Genomic DNA, 13564 nt, shown 5'->3' on the forward strand with positions numbered 1-13564 from the left:
TTTCCAATGTCTGGTTATGTCCTGGACACAAATACTACCCAAAGCTCGTTGCAGCGTGACATATGACCCATCTGTGTCGCCACAGGAAAACCTTCATTCCATGCCTTTCTCCCAGTCTGTAAGGAAACAGATGCAGCACTTTGCTATTTCCTGCTGATGGGAGGTTGGTAAAAATACCTTTTTTTTTAGGAAAGTTGGAATATACCAGTAGTATATTCCTGCAGTCTAGGGCAGTCACCTTTGCTTAAAGTACCACAGAGGCAACTCTGTTACAAAGGAGTAGTAAATACTTGTTTCAGGAATAATTTCAAGTGTTTTCCTTGCAGTGAAATTAAAATAACAGTGATCTTGGAAATTGTATTTTCAGTTCCCCAACTTTTGTATACAGTGATTGGAATTTAGCACTAGGTAACTTTTACCTTTTGAGGTGTGGCTTTGCTGCAATAAAAAGAGCTGATGTTTTATTAACATCTAATAAATGGGTCTCCCAGTATTCCCCAAAATCCAGAATACTATGGTTATGCTCATGGATAACATCTTTCTTGCAGTTGTCTTGGGGAAGTACCAGAGGTGTTCAGAGCTTTTGATCAAAAGCTGCAGATCTTGGTGCTATCACATAGGCATTTCATCCATTTATTGCTATGTGTTACTGGAGTTCACAGAGGCTGCAAATGGAATGGGGTGAATTTTAATGTTTGGAGCTTTGTAACACAGAGTGAGAAATGGTCCTTTGGACAAAGGATTTTTAGCTGATGTAAAGACAACATCAGAGGTGAAGGAGGAATGTTAATTTCCCCTCCGTTTTGGGGGGAATTGCAATATGAAGCAAGTAAAGTAGTGTGCAGTCTAAAAAGGAACTGGAAAACAAGGTCTGCTGTTGTCTTGTTTCACATTCTGTCATATGTTTTCCTCCCTTTCTAATAATCAGTATCCTCTCAAACTTGATGAGATTTGATGATGTAATGTATTCAACAGGCAAGCGGGGAGAGAGTGAACTTGATCATCTCTAGACCCCTGAAGTCACAGACAGTCAGCATTATCCGAGACACTGGGACTCACAACAGCAGCTCACACCAGCACCAGTCCCAGCAGCTGTTTCACAGCAGACCTAACTCACATAAGGTTGGTTCTTCTCCTTCTGAAAGGAAAAAATACTGGTTTACTCATGTGCTGGTGTGGGTAGCAAGGCAAAGCTAGAAAAAAGGGTTATATTATTTTTTATTGTATTAATAAAAAAATGATGATAACTTCCAAGTTCTCAAGTCCTGCATCATGTGTGGTGTAGGAACAAAAGATGCACAACAGGTTTTCAGTATGTTTTTGGATTTGCTGACTACAGTGAAAGAAGCAAGTTCCATGAGTTCATACAGCTGTAATTGTTAGACCTTGTCTAAGCCAGTGGCTGATACTCCTGCATGGGAAGGGCTGTCATTCAATACTGTTGTACTTTCTGTTGCTCTGTGCTGGCTGCAGCCAGGAAAGATGTGAGGTGCCCACCGTCCAGCTTATAAAGAGCATGTTGGAGGGATGTGTCATCTCCTTCATGAATCATCAGTCCTGGCTGCAAGGCTGCTGAGTCTCAAGCAGGGAGAGAAAGGCAATATGAAGAGACTTTCATGAAGCTAGTACTATTTGGAAGACATGCTAAAAAACAGAGCCTGTGCTTGAGATGTCCTTGTAATTAGAAAAATGCAACTTCTCACTCTTAAGAAGTTGATTTTGTGAAATAATGGTGATACTGACCATGTCAACAAATCCACCTTTCCACCAGTCCACTGTATTTGCTTTACTATTTAGCATCATATACTTCTGTTGGGACAACTAACATGCGTTGATAGGATTTTCTTTTAAAAGTGGGGATCATTTCAGAAGAGAACAAATGAGGCTTCAGGAAGGTTGTTTTCCTCCTGAGGGATAAAGGTGAGGCTCCTGAATACCATGGCTACAGCACTGGGCCATACCCACGCAGTGATTAGTTTGTTGATGTCAGAGCTTGAGGCAAGTTTGCATGTGCCAGCATGAGCTCTGCTCTTACCACAGTTGATCCAAAGTTGGATGAGTAGATTTCCCTCACAGATCAATGCCATTTGTGGGCTCTTTTAAAACTGGAAGTCCCATGTAACAGCAAGTGAATGCTTCTGGTATTTTGTATCGTTTATCTTTCTCTCATTAACCTGCAGTTGGCTTTGAAGCCTTGTGGCTTTAAATATGTTTGTATGATTGTGTGGCAGCAGCCAGTCCTGAAGCCAGAGAAATGAACTGTCTTCATAAGCTGTGATGCGTTTACATATAGCTGCTTCCATGATTAATGTGTATGTGAGGAGCAGAGCCAGTCAGGAGCACATGGCATTGGAGGTCAAAGAAGACACTGTTGTCATTTTCCAAGAGAAGGCAGGAGAGTATATACATATATGCATTTTGAAGAATATCCCAGGTTATTTCTTTCATTATTTTGGATTCCTTGCAAGTATTCTGTCAATTTAAGATGCTACTACAAGTGTATATGCAGTAGTTTGAATCTTTTACTTAATAACCTGAGGGAAAGGCTTTGACAAATAAAATTTACTTTGATTTAGATTTAGATCTTTTTTTATTGATCAGAACTGAATACAGGCTGAACTTCATCATTCAATTGTTGGAAAATTTAATATAGGATCTCTTCTTGTTTCAAGCTTGAGTCTTCATTATAATCATTAGGGAGGCTGCCCAAGGTACCCATTACAAGCCATTAGTATCAATTGGCCTTAGTTTGTGCTCTGGGGGTTCTACATACCAGCTGCAAAAGAGAACATGATGCATAAGGGCTTTAAAGAGTCTCTTACTGTCATCATGAAAACACGTTTTCATTTCTTAAGAGCTTCTTTGTAGTTCTGGGACATATTCTACTGACAAATGAAGTAATACTGATGTTCACCAAGACTTTAAAAGATGTTTATCTGGTTTGTCTCCAGACTTTTGACCATATGGTTTTGTAGTGCAGCCCTAAAATTTAGCCTCTTCCAGTGTAGGATATAAACAAAAACTAGAGTGGGATTTCAAGATAGGCCTTTATAAGCTTTCTATCTGTGTTTAAGTATCTACATCCAGGGGGTTTTTGTTAGTGAATTGGGGTCTTTTTTGGAGGAATCGGGGATTTGACCCAGAAGAAATCCAGCCAAAGCTGGTTTCTGGTACTTTGTCATTTTAAACTGTTCCATTAACGTGCCAAAGTGTGGCTTTGGTGTGTTATTTAGTTGATTTGTTCTGGTTTTCAGTTTTGGTTTGCTTGGTTTTTCTTCCTTAGTTTTAACAATGTTATTTTTCCTTATTGAACAGGATCTCTCCCAGTGTGTTACATGCCAAGAAAAGCACATTACTGTGAAAAAAGAGCCACATGAATCTCTGGGAATGACAGTGGCAGGAGGCAGAGGCAGCAAAAGTGGCGAACTGCCCATCTTTGTGACAAGTGTGCAGCCTCACGGGTGCTTGGCGAGAGACGGCAGGATTAAACGAGGTGGGGTTTGCTTCCCTGGTGGCAGGGCTGCCTCTGGTTGCTTTTTGATCACTGTGTTCTCTGGAATCAGGTGGTGTCAAAAAATCTTGTCACGGATGTAGGAAAATGCTTATGGATGCTTTCCTTTGTGATTTAATAATGGAAATACAGTATTTCATGTTGCACTTTCACCTTTTATGGGAAGGGGATTTTTACAGCATGATAGCAGGGGAAGTGGATAAGATCAGGAAATGTATGGTTAAATTCTTTAAAGCTGATGGTATTCCCCTGAGCTGAGGGTCTGCTGTGATGCAGACACATCCTGTTTTCATGTGTGATTTAGTGGGTTGTACCACATCTCTATCCAAGGAATCTCTGCTCCCTGGTGTAATACCTGAACAGCAGAGAAGCTCTGCTGACAGGCTACAGCTCACCCACATAAAATTTGCCCCAAAAGAAGCTTCATTAGTGTTAATCCTGGTTCCCAAAAGCTTTCTTATCCTCTGGGACATCATGAGTTTGCTGGTCTTTGGGGGTGCTGTAACACCTGTCCTTGTTCCCTGGCTTTGTAAAAGAGAGTAAGGAGGCAGAGGTTAGGCTCAGCATAGATGAAGGCAGTCCTGCATAATGGATAGCAAAGCATTTGATGATTAAAATGTATTATGTCATATGTGAATCAGAGACTGCCTTTGGGATCTCTGTGATTCACAGTTCACAGAATTACAGAATGTTTCAGGAAAGAAATTTAGGGAAAAACTTCACAGATTGTACATTTAAAAGAACAGTGTGGGAGCATCTTTCTATGTTTCTGAGAAAGGGAGATTTACACCCACACACCAGCAGGTATGCTTTCTTTTTCTGTACTACTATGAAAAACACACTTGATAGAACAATCGCTATTGTTCTTTCATTGTGTAACGTTAAAGTGGCCGCAGAAGCTACTGGGAGGAAAAGCCTTTCAAAAACTGAGTCTCATATCAAATGTGACCCAGGTGTTTGCACTTTTGCTCTGTTTTTTGTGGCTTTCATTGATGAGACGTTGTTTGAAAAAGGAGTCTGTCACTGGATAGTTAATAACGTTCTTGTTTACATCCTGGGGCTTTTTAAAAAACATAAAACTGAAATTGTGGAAATCTTTTTCTGGCTTTGATATTTTCCAGTTTAGCTTTGTAGAGATGCTTCTTTTCTTTCTTTGAATTAACTGAGTTTTGTACCAAACTTTCCAGTAGTTTTTGAATTCAATTTTCTTCTCCCAAGTGACAAGTTATTAAAACCAGATGAATTAAAGCACTCTGTGGAACCTCACCTGTCTCCAATAATTGGTTACTTTGAGGTGCCTGCATTGTTCCTGCCATCATTCTTCCTTCACTTTTGAAGTTAGGGTGAGCCCAAGATCCTCATGTGGAAACAGTTGTGTCATGGCATCTGCAGTAGCAGTCGCAGCCAAGCTGATGAGGTACTTAAGTAATTTCTATTTCAGATTCTCAGGGCATTATACATAGGAGTCACAGTATTTGGTGTGTATGTGGAAATAAATTACACTGATTCAATTTGATAGAAGCTCAATACATTAAAGTTTCAAACTGACAATATAAAGGCTTCAGAGCTCCTAGTCTGTTAGTTCAGACTGTCTCAGGTCCAAAGATTGTAGTATGGAGTGAGACCCTGGCCTGGGAGGTGTGTGGGTGGGCAGGACTGTCAGACTGATGTGCTCTCCCTCGTGGCTTTGCACAGGTGATGTGCTGCTGAACATCAACGGGATTGATCTCACCAACCTGAGTCACAGCGAGGCCGTGGCCATGCTGAAGGCTAGTGCTGCCTCTTCAGTAGTTGCCCTGAAAGCCCTGGAAGTCCAGATTGTGGAGGAACAGCCCCAGGCTGATGAGGAACAATTGAGTACCATCAGTGAAAATGAATACGATGCCAGCTGGTCACCATCCTGGGTCATGTGGCTGGGACTTCCAAGGTACGGAATTAATTGGTTAAGTACTTATTTAGGTGCTTCGAGCTAAGTCCTGCAAGAGACATAAAGAGGCAGAGACCTGCATAGTTGCAGCACATCTGCCCTTATTTCTACCTGGCCATCTCAGCTGTATTCAGTTGGCAGTGTGCTTAGAAAGTGGGCTGTGAACAGGAGCAATGTTTCCTTAGCAAACTCGAAGATGAATAGACTGGTTTTATCCCTTCACAAATCGTAGTAACTACCCATGTGGAGTCTTCTGTTCAGACAGAATTAATATTTTTTTATTGTTTTATTGTACTGTGACTTTCTGTAGAATATCTAAAATCAGAGAAATTACTAATAAAACCACCAAGTATATATCCAACTGTCTCTTTGCTAATCTGCTACCCAAGTTCATGAGGCCAAATACTTCAGAATATTGCATCAGATTTTGGCCATTCTGACAGACTCTTGACATGTCCTCTGCCAAGACTGTAGCTGTGTAACTATAGGCTCACAGTGGTTTTTTTTTCAAGAGTCCACTACCATCTCTGCCAAACACAAAAACTCTTAGAGATTTGCAGCAAGCTCCCTCCCCTTAGCTACTCTGCAATCTGCTAGACATCACTTCATTTGTACTCCTCACTCTCTCGAGGCTGCAGCTGTAATCTCATTCTGGCATCATTGTTATCAAGAAGAATTCCTTCTGCAGCTAGTAGAGTTGTTAACTTTAGTCAGGGCATGCAGGTTAATTCCTTTCCCTCTGATGGATTTACCAGATCTGTACTTCAAGTGTAAAATCACAACACAAACCTGACTGAGAGTAGAATGCAGCTGAAGATAACAGAGCCATGCATTGGCCCTACAGAGGTTTCACTTTTTCTGAGTTTAACTGTCAATTAATTTATCTTCTAATTAAGTATTAATGAGTAATCTCAATAAATGGCTCTCAGTTTTGGTAAATATACTTCCTTTTCATGCTTTAGCAGCAGTTTCTTTCCTACCTAGTGGTTTATTTCTTTCATGCTACAGATGCCATGTGTGCTCCTAACATTATGCTATGCATTGTGCTTTAAAGCAGTGCCAAACAACCGTAAAGAACTTGGTATCTTCTTACTGAAAAGTTAATTTCTATGTCTGTTTATTTTTTAAGTTACAGTCATTGCCAACTTTACTGGCGAGAATTAATTTTCACTAGGGCTGATAACATATAGTTAGTGAAGTGTGATCTGAATTATTTACATTCTTTGTAATAAAATGGTTAGTCATTTATATTTTTATTACTGGTGATGAATCAGTACAGAGGTAATGAAGATTGTGCATGGGTTTTTAATTTTTACTTAAAGTAGTAAAAGCTTAAATTGGATAGGGGTGGAAGACAAATGCTCTGCATTTTTGACTTGCAGACTGAACACATCAGGTATTGATTTTCCACCCACATTGTTGCCACCTGTGGAATCCATAAAATGCAGTTCTGTTACTGTCAGTTTGAAGAGTTAACTAAGTGTTTAAGTAATTATTCTAACACTGCATTACTTCTTTTAAAGCACTTTTCTGTCTCAAGATTGTGGGATTTTTTGGTAATTGGTTTGAATATTGCAAAATTACTTTGGGAACAGAGGTCTAATCACCTCCCTCCCCTTCTCTGCCACACTCAGCTCAGTGGTAATGGTGAGATAGCAGCTGTTGTGCCTACTGTGGAACCATACATGGCTTTTTCTCTTGTTGTCCTGTGCTTCCATTCGGCAGCTGCCTGCACAGCTGCCATGACGTGGTGCTGCGGCGGAGCAACCTGGGCAGCTGGGGCTTCAGCATCGTCGGGGGCTACGAGGAGAACCACACCAACCAGCCCTTCTTCATTAAAACCATTGTTCTGGGAACTCCTGCCTACTTCGACGGGAGATTAAAGTAAGCCAAAGTAGCAATGGGAGAAATAATAAAAATAGTAATAAAAGCAACAATAAGGAGCCACTTTTAAATAGTTATGTGCAACTAATTGCTTAAGGAGATGCATCTTGGGCTGCTGGACCATGCAGCTCTGTAGTGCATTTCCCTCCCTGATGAGTGGGATGCAGGGAGGTAACAGGGTGTCTCTGTTGGGGAAGGGGCACCTCAGAGGAGATGGCACCTCCTGTGATCTTCCTCAGTTGTGCTGCTGATGTCACCTGCTGTCTCCCTGTTGAACTCCACATTAGGCCAAGAGAATGTGCACTGTAAATGTGCAGAACTAGCTAGTTTTTGTCTTCCTATAAAACAGCTAAAAGTTAGAGTTTCACTTCTGCAAAGTGGGCAAAACTGCTTTATGCTTTCACATAGCCTTCTGAAGCCACTGGAAACTGATACTGAAGATGGGTGCTGCTACTTTAATAGAAGGGCAAGAAAGTACATGATAAAGACTTCTGAAAAGATTAAGGACCCAAGTTCCCATGGCATTACCCTGTCATTAGCTGGCAGGAAAGTCACTGATAAATGAAGCGAGTTCAGCAGAAGCCCCTGAGATGGTGGAGCTGGAGCACTTGCCCCACAAGGAGAAGGCTTCAGGGGCAGCCAGCAGCCCCTTCCAGTACTTACCTGCACATTGTCAAGGAGACAGGGCCCAGTGGTGCAGGGTGAGAGGATGAGTGACAACAGGCACAAATTGAACTAAAGACCTTGAGGTTGGTTATGAGAAGAAACTATTTCCCCATGAGGATGGTCAGGCAATGGCATAAGTTGCATGGTCTCTGCCCTAGGAGGTTTCTGTGACTACTGGGTAAAGCCCTGGGAGTCCTGGTCACAGCTTACAGCTGACCTTGCTTGCAGTAGAAGGTTGGGCTGTAGAGCTCCTGAGGTCCCTTCTGACCTTAAAGATTGTATGATTTTGCTTACACATTACATTTGGATGCAGATCCCAGGTTTGGTATCCAGATATACATCTTAGCCTCATGTACGATTAGTTCAGAACTAGGACGTAAAATTCCCATTAAGGGTTGTTCTCTTGTTCATAAACTTGATTTTTTGTGAAGGTGGTAGTCAAGAATATACAACTTGAAGTTTCATGGCATGATTTTTACATGCAGATTTTCTTACAAAGTGTCTTAAGAAAAGAATGTACTTATGCCTAGAGCCTTGACAGTAATTGATTTTTCAGTTCAGTGACTAAATAAATAAATGAAAAAATAACTTGGCTGAACATAAAATTACTTTTTTTTTTTAAACTGTGGAACAGTTTGGATTAAATTAAAGATCTCAGTTCAACTCAAATTATTTCAGATTAGAGACTTAATAACTAGAAGTCTTTACACAAGTGGAAGTTCAAGCATCATTCCTAAGAAGAGTGGAAGATTCATTATGGTCACATTTACCCCCTTGTAACCTATGGAAAATATGCTGTTGTGTGATAATGTGACGTAGTTCTCTCTTTTCAAATGTCTGTTCTACTGAAAATATGGACTTAAAAATGGGCCATCTGCAAGGGAGAGCCCCTTCGAACCTGCACCTGGAGTTATTGTGGGACAGGTCTCTTCTAAAGCTGTTCCATTTTGTTTAAATTATCTAAATGTTAGGCTGGAGAGGAAGGGAATAAATAACTTCACAGTTCAATAGTTTAGACAGTTTTCTGCTTACATGATCTGTCTGGTGTGATTTTATAGAAGGCAAAATGGCTTCCTTGGAAAGGCTGTGGGAGTGAGATGTCATGCAGTGAACTGTAGCACTTTGGGTTTGGGTGATGGGGTTCCTTGGTTCAGGAGAGAAGGACTTTTGAGTGCACATTTGACTGGTGTTGGTAACTCTGCTCCCTCTTCCTCTGCTCTGCCCTAGGGAAAGTTCAGGAGAGCTTCTTTTTGCCACCCATATTGGTGCCTTCAATACTTGAGAGGATCAGTTTCAGGAAAAGTCCTGTTTGATCTCCAAGTCACATTTGACTACTTTGGGGAATGTCACAGACTCAAGTTGCAAAGCAGAGGTGTCTAGAGAAGGAACATGCTCGAAACAGAAAGAAATAAGTTGGTTTTTTGAAGTTTCTCTTGAGGTTTTAAAAACCAGAACTTAACCCTTTGAGGTCATTTTTCTCAGGGCCAGCAAATGGCACCCTCACAAATTCTGTTACCCAATCCAAAATGCAGAGATGCTGCAATTGAACCATCTGCTGAGGGACATTTCAAGCCAAATGGTTATATTTGACAAAATCATAAGCCACTGAAAACAAGGTTCTTAGTTGGAATGTGGTTGGTTGGTAACCGTAATATCTTTACTTACACCTCCTACAGTAAAGGCATGTTTGGTGTAAATGTGTTATAATCCACACAAACAAACAGAAGTGCTTCTGTCATGCACATGGTATCTCATTTCTCTTGACTCCATTAGGTCTTCCCAAATGTCTCTTCTCATGTTTCTGTACAGGTCAGTTCTTAATGCAGAAGCATATTGGTATTAGAATGGAAATAGAGTGATTTGGGAATTTCCAAGATGAGTTTCAGATTAATCCTTGAACAGTTGGAAGTTGGAAGGGACCTTTAAAAAGTTATCTTGTCCAACACTCCTGGAATGGGCAGGGGCATCATTCAGTAGTAGGACAGACTTCAAATTGAACTGCTTTGGGAACTTTAGTGACACTTCCAGCCTGATGCAAAGGAGCAAAGTACTACCACCCCAGCAGTGCAGTGCTGTTTGTTGGTGTGTGCTAATTACTGCAGAGCAGGTCTCATAATGTGTTCTTCTTTCTTCTTGTGTTTTTTAGGTGTGGTGATATGATTGTTGCTGTAAACGGACTATCCACGGTTGGAATGAGTCATTCTGCACTCGTTCCCATGCTGAAGGAGCAGAGGAACAAAGTGACTTTAACAGTGATTTGCTGGCCTGGAAGCCTCATATAGAGTTGTGAATCAATTTGGTTCAAGCAGCATCTTTTTCTAGATAGCTGGCACAAAAATCTCCTCTTTTTTCCCCCTATTGATACAGCTGGTTAAAAGCAGGGCCAAAACTGCTGTATGTTCCTTTTTTACAGGCCTCTCAGACTTACTCTACCTGTTCTGCCATCCTGAAATAGCTATTCCTGTTTGCTATGTCTATTGCTGACACAAATGCAGATATATTCGAGCTCACAGAGAAACCCCCACTGCACCATGGCTGTCACTGAGCTTTTCCCATCAGGCTTGTAGGGTCTGCAGAAGGACTTAGCTGTTCTTTGGGTTTCTCTGCAAAGTCCTCAAGTTGTGTTGTGATATATAAATGTAATATTCATGTGCCCTCTCTTCCTGGCAAAGAGAACATGTGTCAGTACCAGAATGACACATCTGTCTGCTGCTGTGAACCAAAACCTGTTTCCAAAGGTTACATCTCTTCATTTTGTAAACCTTTCTGGTTTGATCCCACATATTTTGGACTGATTCAAGTATTCCATCTTACTCATCACAAATCAGTTGGTCCCCCAAATTTTTCTTACTAGGCATCAGTGTTCATAGAAAAGTAGGAAAAAAGCCTGATATTACTAGAATTTTTATAAAGTGCAATAATTGGACTTTTTGTTAGGAAACTTTAATATATTACAGAGTTTGTACCCTACACAAGAAATACGGAAGTGATTCCCGTTGCAGTGCTGGCAAGGATTCGTGTGCCCAAGGTCTCCTTTGAGTGAATGGCTTGCAGTGCTTTACAAATGAATGTTTTGCTATGTCAGAGAATTTTGATGAACATTTTTATGAGGATCATTTTTACCGTTTCTATTGTAGTTGTCAGCTCTCTTTATTCAAGTGTGGAAACAATACTTTGACTAGTACTTTCTAAATGAGAGAATTATTTCCAGGGAAAAAAGCAAGCTATTAAGAAACCATATGTTATGGTTTACAGGTGAGCAGGCTAGAAGGAAAGCTCTTTGATTTCAAGTCCAACTGCAAAGTAAGCTGCAAAGTTCACTCTTACGGTCACCTCTTGACAAATGTGCAAATGCCTTGATATCAATTGCTGAAAAGAGCTCTTTTGCATTTCAGGATATTTTTTTTCCCTTTAGAGAGCACCTGCTATTAAGTTTTCAGTAATACTGTTTGTCTTGGATTGTATTTAATATTTTTACAAACCAACCTGTAACTTCTCGACTTTGCCTTTCCATGATATTTGCAGGCTAAGCACCCACTTGTTTTAGAAAAGAGGGGTGGAGCACAGAAAGAAATGTGCTGACCTGGAGCTAACCCTGTGTGTTGTCAGTGTTCTCAATATTTGAAAAGAGCTTCATTTATAAACCAGGTTCCCAGCCTGAACTGATTTTATGAATGACCTCTGTATTGTATTATTAATTACCAGAGAATGTATTTGAGCGTCACAGCATATTTCAATTGTGAAGCATGAACTTTATTTTCAAACTCAGCTGGTGTAATATCGGGGCATATTATCGCATGTCATCAATTCCAGTAGCTTTGTTTTCAAAAGAAATAAAGTTACTCTTTTGCAAAAACAAAAAAAAAAAAAAAAAAACCAAAAAAAAAGGACAAAAAAAAAAAAAGCTAAGAATCTCATATGGTTTTATTCCTCTATGTAATGTATACTATTGGTTTAATTTCATAATATTAAAATACAAAAGAATGTCCTCTCCAGTATATTACTGTAGTGAGAATCCTTGTTTCTGAAGCAAACACCAAATTTATTTGATACTCTGACTAATCAGTCAGAAAAAACCAGTTTTCTCCCATCCCCAGATGGTGTTTAACTGTATGCTTTGCCCTTATGCAGACTTTTTTGTGAAGTACATCTTAGTGTGTAGGCTTTAGGGAAGTTTTTGACATATGTACTAGATTTAGTGGTTTTTATTTTAAAAATTACACTTTTCATTCAAAATCCTGAAAAAAATATTTTTAGATTTTTTTTTTCCTTTTATATGTTAAATGTAGCAAAAGCATGGGTTAGCTTAAACTGTGCAGTTTTGTTTCTGTGTGCTGTAGCTTTTGATCAGAATATCTAAGCGATAAAACTTCAGAATAAATTCACTTCCTGAATCCTCTTTCCCCTTTCTCTTGTAGCAGCATAGTTGGGTTTGGTTTTCTGTGCCTTCTGTTTTAAATTATTTCAATTTTTTTTTTCCAAATATTGCTATCTAATTGTATGGTATTAATGAAGGATGAATGAAAATAAAAGTTCATTCTACACATTGTAATAACTCAGAAGTGTTGTCTCACTCTTTGCAAAAGATACGGGGAGCTCAGTGCAGACTTGTTTAAAGATAATTTTTTCTCTCCTGTGATTTATCATAAATTAGAGTTGGTGAATGTACCATAAAGGCCTGAGGGTATGCTCACCCTGCCAGGGTGACATACCAGCTGTTTAACCATTAATCCCAGCACTGAGAAGTGTTTCTGAAGTGGAGGTAAGGTCTGTGCTTTATGGTACTTTGCCACAAGTAGCGTTTCCTCTTTCCCCCTCCAAGGCAGCTGGTACTGATCAGCTGGAGGGTGTTTTCACAGCACAGACTTGATGCAAGGAGACAGTCTTGCTGGAAACATCAGTTCTACAGCTGAAACTTGAGCCTCCTGGTTATCAGTTCCCATCTCCATCTCCTGCAGGCAAGGATGCTCTATCCTTAGATGTCTGCAATGCTAGACTGAGTCTAAAAACAATTTCTCAGTGATTTGCAGTAAAGATGCCCAGACTCTGTGTTGCTGCTCCTTGCAGTAGTTATGAAGAGTTGAGTTCCTTTAAAAGAGAGCCATGAGAAGAAACCTGCCATATCTGCCAGTAGATTTTGAGGTCTGGTGTTTCTTGTAAGGTAGGAGCCAGACCATCAGAGTTTTGGTTTTACAGACAGATAATTGAGTTCATTGCTGCAGGGGGAGGTGCACAGAGCTTGTGTAAGGTGGTGGACTTGGTCATCTGTGTGCTGGCACTTCATGGAAGAAACGCCTTTTCCAAACAACCCTGGGGATCCCCAGCTAAGAATGTGAAAGAGCTTATTCTGGATCACAGCATGCCAGTAAAGTGAAATGTAGAAAGCTTGTTTGCCATGCTGAACTTTCTCCTTACAGTCATGAACAACTGAGGGGAAAATCAATGCCACAGAAAAATGCAAAATATATAGTAAGAATATATTTTAAAATTCTGTAATAGATCTGGGGTGGATATGATGAAAATCTGAGCTTGGTTCTCAGAATGTGACCCAGACAACATCAGAAGCAAGGCAAATT

General features: G+C 40.2%; 1 protein-coding gene across 3 annotated transcripts in view; it reads left to right on the forward strand.

The window, feature by feature from the left end:
- LNX2 (ligand of numb-protein X 2) overlaps positions 1 to 12527 on the forward strand; it is a 59408-nt gene extending 46881 nt beyond the window's left edge. For all 3 annotated transcript variants that reach the window (XM_058045430.1, XM_058045429.1, XM_058045431.1), the window contains exons 6-10: positions 976 to 1122; positions 3316 to 3493; positions 5207 to 5438; positions 7164 to 7322; positions 10135 to 12527. In XM_058045430.1, coding sequence (XP_057901413.1) covers positions 976 to 1122; positions 3316 to 3493; positions 5207 to 5438; positions 7164 to 7322; positions 10135 to 10270 — 852 coding nt within the window. In that variant the 3' untranslated portion in view covers positions 10271 to 12527. The remainder of the gene's footprint in view (positions 1 to 975; positions 1123 to 3315; positions 3494 to 5206; positions 5439 to 7163; positions 7323 to 10134) is intronic.
- The last annotated feature ends 1037 nt before the right edge of the window (positions 12528 to 13564 follow it).

This window comes from Melospiza georgiana, chromosome 2 (genome assembly GCF_028018845.1).
Source record: "Melospiza georgiana isolate bMelGeo1 chromosome 2, bMelGeo1.pri, whole genome shotgun sequence".
NCBI classification, from domain to species: Eukaryota; Metazoa; Chordata; class Aves; order Passeriformes; family Passerellidae; genus Melospiza; species Melospiza georgiana.